Source organism: Neolamprologus multifasciatus, chromosome 9 (genome assembly GCF_963576455.1).
Source record: "Neolamprologus multifasciatus chromosome 9, fNeoMul1.2, whole genome shotgun sequence".
Classification (NCBI taxonomy): Eukaryota; Metazoa; Chordata; class Actinopteri; order Cichliformes; family Cichlidae; genus Neolamprologus; species Neolamprologus multifasciatus.
The window spans coordinates 16,161,064-16,174,130 of record NC_140447.1 but is presented as its reverse complement, the minus strand read 5'-3'; the positions used below and the strand labels follow the sequence as shown (position 1 = coordinate 16,174,130).

Sequence of the window (13,067 nt, the reverse complement as noted above, 5' to 3'; positions counted from 1 at the left end):
TTACAAATGCTACCACCTCTCATATGAGTCTATATGGTTTGATCCTGTACATCCATGACTGCAGTAAATCTGCTGCTCAAATAGTGTTGGCCCTCTTCTGAGTGCATTTGAGGGGTTTGATTTAATAGCATAAGGCCACAATTTTACTTTGACTTTCATGGTTAGAACAATTCTTTCAAGGGCAGGAAGGAATTATGGTGTCTGCATAGTTAAAATGTTAAAATATTTGATCTCCCTCGTAATACTAAAACTATAAATCGTGACATTAAATAAACCCATGTTTTATATTACAGTGTCTTTTGGATCTGCGCGTGTCTGATTTGTACGTATGTGAGAATGGATTTATAACTTTGGTCATGACGGGCTTCTTTAACTATGACTCACTTATGGCACAGACATGTGGTTCATTTATTTTTATCATTCTTATTATCTTCATTATGCCACTGTAGAGAGTCAGATGACCAAAAGAACTGGTTGTATGTAAACACTTAAAAACAAAATGTATATACATTTAATAAATATATATACATTTATTTGTCTTCTTTGCAAGCTACATAGAAATCTGGTCAGTTTTAAAGACAAACAAAACCTAATCTGTAAGCTTTGGGTTTGATGTTTACCTGGAATACAGTAATGTTAGGTGTGGCTGGTGATGATCACCAAAAACCATACACATTTAAATTGTCACTTAAAAAGAGACATTTAAGGCATTTAAGGGACATAGTATGTGTTTGATTTCTTTGGTCAATAATTTAAGATCCCAGTTGCAATGCACATTTGTAACCTACTGGATTCACATCTTGGCTTTCGATCTAAATTTACCCGGAGGCTCATTGGTTAGATGGAGCCACTCTCCTAGCTTGGGAGTCACGCCACCAAGTGCTCTGAATACCACTGCACCGCTGTTACCTTCACCCTCCACATCTTCTCAAGCTCTTCTCTGAGCCCTTGGTACTTCTCCAGCCTCTCGTGTTCCTTCTTCCTGATGTTGCTGTCATTCGGTATCGCTAGATCGATCACTACAGCCGCCTTCTTTCGCTTGTCTACCACCGCTATATCCGGTTGGTTAGCCAGCACCATTTTGTTCATCTGTGCCTCGAAGTCCCACAGGATCTTAGCTCGGTCATTCTCCACCACACTAAGGGGGGTCTCCCATTTTGACTTCGGGACTTCCAGGCCATACTCAGCACAGATGTTTCTGTATACTATGCTGGCCACTTGGTTATGGCGTTCCACGTATGCCCTGCCTGCTAGCATCAGGGCCATCTTTAAACAGCTTGCACCTGGGGTCTTGCCTGGTGTGGTAGACCCCAGCCTCTATGGATCTTGTGCCTAGAGCTTACTCCTGTGCTGCCATGATTAGTGCCTCTGTGCTGCCTTTCAGTCCAGCTTTGTCCAGCCACTGGTAGGATTTCTGGATATCAGCCACCTCCTCTATCTGCCGGTCGTACATACCGTGCAGGGGCCTGTCCTTCCATGATGGTTCCTCCTCTTCCTCCTCTTTCTTAGGTTTCTGCTGCCATCGTCTCTCAGTTGGCAAGAGATGATATGCTATGATCATTATAATAAGATACTACAGCAGGATATGAAATAGTGACATGCTCTGACTTAATGTTAATAGGAATCAATTTTTCCGAGTACGTGCATTGTTCAGTTATTCCAGGGGGTGAGGTAAGGTAGCTGTATTGTCAGCTTTACTGTGTCACTATTAGTTTCACTAATTCAGTGCTTATTAGTGATGCCATGCTATTATGGTTACTGTGGAGATATTTTAAGATTTATAGAGTACACATTAGAGAAGCTATTAAGGCATAGTTTATATCAGATGGAAGCTGTGATTAGGTTCACAGTATTTTTTTCTACACAGGCTTTTCATACGGAACTGCCGGCTCTCTGTACTGTACACACACACACACACTGGCTTATGATATGACTGGCTGATAATGGTTCGACTGTTATTCATGGGCACAGTATTTGTTCTTATCTGGCATATTCCTCGGGTCGCATATTTCCTGCTAATGCTCTGGTTTCCCTTCAGAAATGACCTTCGGATTCAGCTGTTTTGAAAACTCAAGGCCACGGGAGTTATACAACTGCATCAATCAGGAGACTTACTCTTAGTCGTCACATGGAAGCTTACAATAAGTGTTAAATTGAAACAGTTATTAGCAGGGAGTCTTGCCAGGGTTAAAGGTTATGCTTGATTTTTTTTAAAAGATTGCGAAAAAATCAATTGATGCATTGCCAGTGAGCCATCAAAACAGACAAGTCAAGTTTGTGCGCATCACATGCATTCTCCGTTTGTGTGTGAATATGTTAGTTATGTGCATGAAAGAGTAACAAAGCAAGCAAGCCTGGCAGTATGATGTATTAGTTTGAATAAGTGTCACATTTCGTATTGCAGAAATGCCTCCGAGGCCAAGTCATGGGCCAGAGGCTGACAGTCATTGGCACTGATGGACAAGGCAGCAAATCACATTTTTAGTACAACTCTATCTTCTGTAAATCACAGTCCTGAAGCTCCCACCTGCACTACAACTATTCGCACTCAGTTACACATAAAATATAAAAAACCTACAGTTTCTCTCTTTGTCTGCTCTGGTTCCTCACTACCTCTGTCAAGCAGACACATGCATGCTCACATGCTGCTGCAGAGAGCGGGACTACATTACTGTGTGTACGCATGCATGGAGGTCGCACAGTGTGTAAGGCAAGGTGTTCATCTCCCTATGCTTATACACTACTGCACTACACCCAGTGTGCCAGAAACAGCAGAGATAATGACATCCTATACCGGAGGCTCTAATTAGACTGCACCGGAGCACTCCAGAGAGAAGCCGGGAGAAGGAGGTAGGAGAGGAGGTGGAAGCATGAGAAAGGAGGGGATAACGGAAAGCAATGCTTAATAATGCGTTTTATTGAAGATCTTAAATATATAGGGATGGAGTTTTGGGGGTGAGATGGCACATGGCAGATGGCAGAGAGAGGGATGGAGTAAAAAGGAAAGAAAGGTGGAGACTGACTGAAAAACATACCTGCAAGTAAGCAGTAATGACCATGTGTTGTTGCCAGAAGTCACAGCAATGCACCAAATTTAATACCATCACGTTACTTTACACCACCATTCATCCTCCACTTCAGAATAGTTTACCCTTCACTAGGATTCACAGTGCTATACATGCCTAATAAGAGTGATTTACAAAAACTTTGAAGTGAAACTGCATTATATTTAAATTTATAAACTCTTCCTATCACCACTGCTCTGTTTCTTTAGGTTCTTTGGGCTATTTTGGACAGCTGTCCAAATTCAGCGCAAACGTATTAGCTGTACTGAGGGATACATTCAGTTACCTCATCAGTTTCTCTGTTTTCCACAGAGCATCTCTGTCCCGTCTGTTTTACACAGTCTGGATTTTTCTTGCTCGCGCTGTCTGACACCTTCTACATCCTTTCATGATAATGGTCAAAATATGGACATTCATTCTGACTGTAATGAACAGCACGCGCTGTTACAGACACCCTTTAGCAACAGAGCGAGCATATTCTTCCCCGGCCAATGATGGATTCGGCGTCATTATTGGGCGCTGCAATCAATGGAGAAGCAGCCTATTTCCCTGCTGGAGCCAATCTCTCACCGTACAAATTGGTGATTGTATCTATCTTATCCGTTGCTGTCATTCTGTGTTGTGATGCCATCTGCACTCAGATTTTTTCTTCATCATCGGCCTGTTAGGGCTTAGGAGCCACAGAAAAACAACATCAGAAGCTTTTATTTGTGAATTTGTTAGAAAATGTTATATATTTGTCACATAATGAGGCCTTCCTGTTCACCTTCCAGTCAGTGCACACAGTAACTACATCGGTCAGATAATGAGTTTGTGTATGCAACGCCTGATCAAAGACAATACTGAAAGGATTTTTTTTTTTTCACAGACATGCACATCCTTATGGCCTGCCATACAAAAGTACTCGAGTTAAGCATGTTAGCATGCTACAATATTAGAAACTCTCACCCTAGAAAGCCATCGGCCAGTCTGGGGGCCAGTTTTTCAGCTTAACTGGTTAGTGTGCAGGTCACTGGTTAGTCTTTCATAAGGGTTATATATTTAAAATTAAAAGCTACATTTTCACACGATAACTGACAATTTTGAGATATCAGCAAAGGAACTGATTGATTAAAAGAAATTGTATCCATATGATTAAAAACCAAGCCTAAAATAGAGCTGACCTTATTCTCATTATTTGCGCATAAACCAGCTTTAGAACCAAGACTCTGTACACAATTTTGTGACAGTGCATCCGTTCAGATATTCTAACGTGATCGGTGTGGAGAAGCAGTCGATGCCCCCTTCCTCAACACCATCACTGTCATGCTTCCATCCAGAAACAGTCATGATGGTCAAGACTGGGAATTATGCTATTTAATGGCTGTAGTTTTATTGCTTTAATTAGCCATTAGCACCAATTGAAGTCTATGTCAAAATCCTAATTTGTTCATTATATCAACATTGTTTTGCATTAGCAATTAGTCTCCGCTTGCTGAAAAAGTACTTTTATCGGTTACAGATGGCTGAATTTAGTGCATTCTTTGTGCTGTAGGTGGAAAACTTCATGTCTAATTCTCCCACCATTCGCTGACGATGAAACGACGGGGCCAAGTGTCCTAATTAACATGCTCATTGGTGCTTTTACCAATTATTTGCCTCTTCAACTGTAGAACAGACAAAGAGAAAATTGGCAGAGAGTCCCTAACTGTAACCTTAACCTTCACTATAACCTTAATATTTTTGTATTAAATCTGTCGTCTTTGGTAATCTGCCATATGGAAAGGAGCCATCATCCACGTATTATAAATTCTTTGTTCTTAGTCAAAGTCATTTCTGGCAGTTTTCCCTTAATCCAAAGTTTTCCTTGTTCTTAAAAACTGTCACGGCGAGTGAGATGAGCCGTGTGGAAAATAAAGGAGGATCCAAATGCAGGCACTTGTAAAGGTGTGATGGTGGTTTATTAAACACAAACTAAAAATGGACAAAAGGCGAACCGAACAAAGACTAAACTAGACTGGGAACAAACTGAGTACAGAACACGAACATGAACGAGAGCGGGCGGAAACAGATGACGGTAGACTGCAGGGAAACACACAGATGAAGCAGGGTGGAAACACAGACAGACCAGCAACTACAAACACAGAAGACACGACTTAAATACACTCAGAAAATCACAGGGAGATTACACACAGGTGGGAGACACAGCTGGGAATCATTAACGGGACGAGAGGTAAAACTGAACACACTCACATGAGACACAGACCTTCACAATAAAACAGGAACAAGAAACCATCACACTAAGACGCAGACTCGACATTGAGAGACAGACAGAAAATGACACATGGAACTAGACATACTAAGCAGACACAACCGAAGAGCAAATCCTAAACACAAATAAACAGAAACATGAAACCCTAATAATAAACATAATCGACATCATCAACACAACAAGAGAACAAGAAAACAATCCCTGATGGAAAATTAAACCAAAACATTATGAACTCAAAATACTGGGTAGAAACTGACCCAGAACCGTGACAAAAACTTAGAACTTCTAAACTTAGAAACCTTTTTTATATTGTACTACAATGTCAAGTGACATTCGTCTCCGATCACTAACTTAATCACGGCATTATCCCAACTGCTGAGAAACCAAATTTTAGGCACTTACTGCATGTGTCTCCAGTCTAAAGCTTTCAGTCATATTTTATGCTCTGTACTGGAAATCATTGTAATATTGACAAGAACACAACAGCACTCAAAGTGGCGTCAGCTTAAGTGTATTTTCCGAGTATCTCCCCCTCTCCCAGTGTAGAGCCATTAATGTGAATGTAATCTATACACTCCCTGGGACAAATCACTTTTAGTCACATGCTTCCTATGTGATTGAGTTTATAACTGGATACATCTTTGCATCAGAAAGCCTGCAATGAATTTGACAGTATTTAATTCCACAATCGCAGTATAGGAGAGAAAACGCTGCCCCAATCCCTGTGACAGTATAGCTGAATTGACTGATTATTGACATCAGTGTGATACCTCGGGAGAATTAGCTAGCTTGTTTTCCCCCCTCTAGTCCATTTTGCTTGTCATGTTGGTGAAGCCAAGTTGACATTGCAGGGTCCATTATCCTGCTCCATCTGCAGCTTTTGTCTTTGGGTATTTAAAGCGTCAAATTTTCCTGTCACAGTCCAGGAGCCATCCGCTCATTAACCGTAATGATGGCAAGTGCTGTGCGCAGCCGACCAGAACCATAGCTGTGATTGGGGGATCTCAGCCTGATGAATGAGTGACAGAAAATTGTGCGGATACAGTTAGGAAGTGCAGAATAGCTACTATGAAGAGTCAAGGTGGATAGCAAGGTGGATATTTCACTCAACGAGGGATTGTTAGGATATTAAAACAGAGCATGTGTTGTATCTGTCTTAGTTGCTTCATGAATAGTTAGACATAAGGTAAGTCTGTTTATATACCAAATATGTCCTTTGGGGTACAAGTTCTTTGAATTTTAATTTTAAATGATGACATTTTTTTTGCTTAAATATCCAAAACTGGTGGCAAAATGTCCAACATCTCCTTAAAGTTTAACAAGGTTGTAGGTTTTATGTAATTCTTTATCTCAACAGATATGGATGAGTGCAAAGCTAATAGACTCCGTCTGTCTTTGAGTCTTCATTTGAAATGCGTATGTAATGACTTTGTGCTAGCTGCTGTCTGTCAGTCTTATTTCATTACAGGGCTGCTATATCAGGCGCTTGGATAATGACTGAGATGGCTGGGCAGTAATAGGAAAGAGCTGAAATCTTTTCTCTCACTTGTCTCTCCTCTCCGCTGTTTGCTTCACATCTTTCTTCTGTCACCTCCAAATCTTACTGTGTCCTTCGATTTTCCTCCCCTGATCGCTTCTTTTTCTTTCTCTTCTCTTTGTTGTTTTTCCCTCCTCTCTGCCTCCTCGGACAGATCTACCTGCGTTTTCTCGACTATGAGATGGCAAATTCCAATGAATGCAAGCGCAACTTTGTGGCAGTGTATGATGGCGGCAGGTGTGATTTTTTTTTTTGTACATCTTTAATGTGACATGCTCTTGTTGCACAAGAGGGCTTTGTTTTAAATCTTCAATTGTATAAATGTTACTTAACTTTACTTTATCCTCACATAACAACTTTGTGCTGTTCAGTTAATGATAGGAGGTTAGTCTTACATGAGCTTTTGTTCTGAAAACATGAAATGGAAGTCGCCTAAAAGAAATCAAATTTTAATTTAAGAGGAATTGATTTCTGTCAACTGGAAACTGTTTAAGTATTTAAGCTGAGTTAAAGGGTAATCACATATTGGCTTTGTTGATTAAAGCTGGATAAAAAGAATGATGCTACTCATGTCTATATGGGAAATACAGATGAACTGAGCTGAATGACTGGAAAGGGTCAAGTCACAGCATATGTAACATCACAACTTCATAATTTTCATTTATGCAGTCAAAAATGGGAGTCTTCTCCCTCAATAAACATGAAGCAATAATTTTGAGTAATATGCGACAGAAATATATAATATCAAAAGGTTAATTTATTCAAATAATTCTTTACTAAGGGAATTGTGCTTGCTATAAACTGAATGTATACCAATTGAGTAAATCAAATTTGATTAAATGTAAAATTTTACAATTGTAAAAAAAATTACATGGAAAATTTACATGCAATTAAATTATTTAAATTCAGGAATTTGGGCAGGATTTCTTTTCAAGTTTACTTACGTAAAATTTTAAGCAGCAAGCTTTAAAGCAGGGATGTCAAACTCGTTTTATGTCGAGGGCCACGTCCGGCCCACTCTGATCACGAGTGGGCTGGACTTTAATTACAGGTTTAATAGAGATATTTCATTATAAGAGAAAGAAGGTCAGTTCCAACAGTACATCTCAGTCTTTCTACATGATATATGAATGCTGCTGTCGCAAATGAAAGAAATGTGTCAGCATGACTGTTTGGGCTTTAGCTGTAAGAAATAAATGTGTACAGTTCAAAAACTGTCCTGTAATTATAACACTGAGCTTACAGACAATGTCAAAATGTCTAAAACTTATTAAAATACACTTAATTGTCCAAAAATGTAAGACCTCTTTCACATTTTCTAAAGCTATCCATTGGGCCGGACTGGGCGATTCTGGCCCCTTGGCTTTATGTTCGACACCCCTGCTTCAGAGGATCTGGATGCTGTATTTTATTAGTTGTGGGTAGAACCAGGTCAGGCTATCCATTCCAGTCCTCATGATAAGCTACACTAACCAACTGCTGACTGTAGATTTGCAGTTTAAGGACAGATATGAGAGCGGTATTGATCTTCTTATCTAACTCACAGCATGCAAGCTGCACACTTGCTTCTCGCACACTTCTCACAAACAAGTCTATTAATATAAAGTAACCTGTTTTTAATCTCCAAATAATGAGATTTCGAAATCCAGATTAAAGAAAACGATATTTGATACACTGAGATAAGGATATAATTGAATCACTATCTACTACACACTTGAGCTCAGTGGCAGTTTATTATCTTGAGAGATTCAGAATATTTAGCCGCGATCAGATGATAACAGCCCAGTAAAAAAAACAAAAAAATATTAAAGCAACCACGACTGCTCTTGCCAACACTGTGGATTATTAAGATGCGCAGTGACTGCCTATGTTACTGGATAATAAAATATGTATGCTTATCTCATCCCGTCATGTCTCAGTTCAGTGGAAGACCTGAAGAGCAAGTTCTGCTCCACGGTGGCCAACGACATCATGCTGGTTTCCACGCTGGGAGTCATCAGGATGTGGGCAGACGAGGCCAGCCGCAAAAGTCGCTTCCGCATCCTTTTCACAACCTACCAAGAACGTAAGCTGATCTTTACTGCAGTATGATCTTCCTGCTTAGGCAGCTTTCTTCATCTGGTCTTTGCTTAATTGCAGTTGCCAAAATAAAAGCACCTACAAACTGTGAGATTTCTGCACTCTTATAAGTTTATGTAAACCTCATGTTTGGTCTGTGCAGACAGTGCAATGCAAATACCTGCTGAAACACACACACACATGACACATTATTACTTCCTCTGATATTTGTTTTTCATGCTAAACCCCCCGCGGTGCAGTCATAATAACAGCTGGTCGACACATCGTGCAAACAAGTCTTTTGCCTCAACTAGATTTTCTTCTTAATTGAGTGTCGATCAGTGTGTAATTTCATGCTGCATTCCTGTTGGTTGCCTAGTAATCGCAGGTTATAGAGGCATTTACATTTTCCCACACTATGTTCAGTTGCAGAATTATTCCAATAACGAGTTTTAAAACACAATCAGACATATCACTGTGATTCTTGCACATTGGTCATATTTCATCTGGAATCTTTCGTCATAGGAAATGGTCTATAATGAGTTTCCATTAAGATTCATAACAATGTAAACAGCAGCGAGCAGGAAACCACGGAACACCATTTCCATCACAGGGAATCTTGCCTGTGGGTAAATGTGAAGATGACAGCACAGGTGGATTTGAGTTCAGCTTTGCTGCATTAACACAGGTGGAGCATCTGCACCAGCTAATTCCTTTGTTTAAAATAGGTAGAGACTGTGACTGCACCAAACCTACAATATGTTCACATCTACCTGTTTTGTTTCAGAAAAAAATCTGAGCGAGATTGAAATTCACACAAACACACTCACAGTCTGTCTATTTCTCATTCAGCGGATTTTCATTGATAGAGATAGTCGTGTGGAGAGGCCATTCTTTGTACTAGCGACATGAATGAAGAGGGTCTGGGGCCCATTAGTCTACACCGTGTCAGCATCAGTCGGTGCCTTTTAATGACAAGGACGCGAGGAAATAGGTGCACGCAGCTGCACACTATTGAGCGTTTTCAGAAACTGAATGGGGCTTCTTTCTGAATGTAGATAGGATAAGAAAAAAATCTTAGAATATTATTTTCAAACTGTTTAAATGAAAGGACTTACTGCATTTTAAAGTTATTTTAGTGCTTTTTGCTGCCATTTCAAAAGGACTGGAACCACTGACATTATCATTTGTGAGAAGAACCATTAACTCGTAAAAAGAGAGGTTTAATAAAAGACTGAACTGCAATCTGTTTATCACTTTACACACCTGCACCTTGTCTTCATTGGCTGTTTATTGTGTGCTTGTGCTTAGCTTAATCAGTAAGCAACTGCAATAGCGACAGAGTTGTTTACGTTGTGAAGTCAGTGTCCCCTTTGTGAGGCCCTTTCACCAAGCAGAGCCAGGATGTGCTGTTGCCGGGGCAACGCCTCTGCCTAAGTCACTCAGGCGATCCCCGGCCAGACCTCAGCCTTTAGAGCAGCATCCACCACAGCTCAGCAGCACTGCAGCAACCCTGTCAACAGTGAATGCACTAATGTACCAGCGCTGCGAAAAACGCAAACAATTCAGACTTTGCTTGTTTTACGCTCTCAGGACAGATGTATTTGCTTCTATCTGATATGTATAAAGTGGTGTTCTGTGTTGGAAAACATACTATATTGTTTTTTATTAAGATGCCAAAGCACAGTTAATAACATGTATTCCCGAAGAGAAGAGTTTGTTTTAGCAGTTAATTGTTCCCCTTGACAATAACATTTTTGGTTTTAGCAGATTTCTAAAAAGTTTGTGGGGTTTTTTTTATGACAGGTGGTCTGATAAATTTGAAAAGGACTGTATTTGATATTGTTAGACACATTTACTGAACAGGTGCCCTCGAGTCTATTGTTTCAGTTACATGAACAAAACATTGCTTTTTCTGCTGTTTGTTTTTAATGAACTCATCATATATTCCGACTATTTAAATGAGTCATTGAACATTTATGTGAGATAAAAGATCAGCCAAACAGCCAAATGTAAGCTTAGAAAAAGCAATGTCAAAATATAGTTTAGATTTAGTTTTAACAAATAAAATGACTTTTTATTGCACAGAAATGTAACAAAAAGAAAAATGAAAGCTCAGAACAGCAAAAACGAGCTGATATGAAAACAAAAATAATGGCTTTCATGCCCTATGTGATCACTGCAGATGAGTGACTCTGCTGTGCGCGCATGCAGCTGCTTACAGCCCAATTGTTACCATAAGTGCTCCCCAGCCATGGAGATCCTAAACCATTGGATGTTTGTTCCCAGCCGTTGGTTCCCAGTAGAACCAACGGCTCTTAGAGTATCGTTCAGACCTGCTGACACCCGGCAAACTGCTCATGTGGGAAACGCAATGTTCTCAAACACAAACATGCAGCTTTACCATCTGTGAAGAGTTTACACCTGCTGACACTAGCACTGAACTTTACTGCTTCCATCCTCTCTCTCACATACACACACACATGCACGCACACACACAAGCACATAAACAGCCTTCTATGAAGGTAGTATACAGTTACAAATTTGAAGCATAAGTGATACCTACCTCTACCCAAGAACCAATTATGTCTTAGGTGATAAATGTACGCTCGCGACATCTCAGCTGTCAGCATTGTTACGGCTCATCTGCAACACGTCTCCGGGGTTGCAGATGGAAATTTGCTCTGGCTTCATTACACATGTCACTTTTTGCCTATAGGAAAGCTTCTTTACTGTGTGCATGAAAGAGTTTGAGACCAACACAATATGCTAATGCCTGTCAGCGTGCTTGGTCTTAGATTAGATTATATCATCATCTGTAGACACTGTGGTTGCTTTGCAGGTAGAATGCTTTGGGAGACTGTAGTGCTGGGCATTGTAAAAAATCAGTACCAAATGCACTCTGCTGGGTAGTGTTACTGTATTTATTATCAGCAGTATTGAAATCTAGATAATCATAGCAGAAAATAAAAAAGAAGCATCAAAAAGTCTGTGGAGTAACAGAAAATAACTCCATGGGTAAAAAAAAAACAAGACTCAGGTAGGTGCTGACTATCCCAAATCATAACACGTGAGAGCTTGCATTATTGCATGTGTTACCATGTACCAAATAAAAAAGATTTAAAATTTAAAGATTCATGATAACCAGGTGTTGCTTATAGCACTTCACTGCAGACACCTCTTTGCTCTTAGACCCCGCTCTGCAGAGACACCCAGACTATTTTCATCAGCCGCTCATTTGCGACTTAATTTATGCTTCCAGCAGCGACTGTGGACATTTCTGTGTGGGCAAAAGAGCACTTTTATTACAGAATGTCTTGAAATTAATTTTGCAGGAGATTAGTGTGGATCACGCTCTTTATAACATCTGGTCTCACCCTGCCTTGAGTGGAAAACAAGAAGGCGTGGGCTCCCTCTGGTGGCTGTTAGCAAAAACAAACTGTCACAGCTTTGGTGTGGAGTGTACTACATGACATAAAGGATTAGGAAAAACAGACTGAGGCTGGGGGGAGAAAATGAGAAGAGGAGTATTAGAACACACACAGAGAGCCAATATGACTCAGGAAATGCTGGCAAAGGCCCAGACAGGATGGGTTACAGAGAGAGATACAGATAAGTCACTCTAATTTGGTGTGTTATTATTCACTTGGGATGAGAGCTGGGATGAAAACAGCCATACATCACAGCGGTAACACTGTCAAATAGTCCCCAGTTCTGCCATACCACTGGCAAGCTGCTTTAGCACCAGTGCCAGTGTTGTGTGTGAGTGGGGAGAAGGTGAGAGATAAAGAGAGAAAGTAAGAGACATGCAAGAAACCAGGGAAGGACAGCTCCTCTGCAACAAAACAGCCAGCAGCTAAACAGAGCTATTCTGTTCACATGTCACTCACGTTTAAAACACAGAGAAACTGAAAGTGATCCTGCATTACTTCTGCTTTCTGCATCCTTTTCACATAAAGCTGCATGGAGCCGACATATTCAGCTTCGTATGCTTTAGGGATACTTTTGCAAAATAACAGGAGGGTCAGCTATCAGTTACAATGAATAAATAGTAAAAAGGTCAATATCTTATCTTTTAATTAACTTATTTATTTTTTAATTTCTAACTAACACAGTTACAAAATTACAACCATGTGTGTAAATGCTTTAGACTGGT

General features: G+C 40.2%; 1 protein-coding gene across 1 annotated transcript in view; it reads left to right on the top strand.

The window, feature by feature from the left end:
* Positions 1-13,067, top strand: part of neto1l (neuropilin (NRP) and tolloid (TLL)-like 1, like) — a 71,078-nt gene that overhangs the window by 46,337 nt on the left and 11,674 nt on the right. The window contains 2 exon segments of the mRNA XM_085172740.1: positions 7,008-7,090; positions 8,773-8,918. Coding sequence (XP_085028866.1) covers positions 7,008-7,090; positions 8,773-8,918 — 229 coding nt within the window.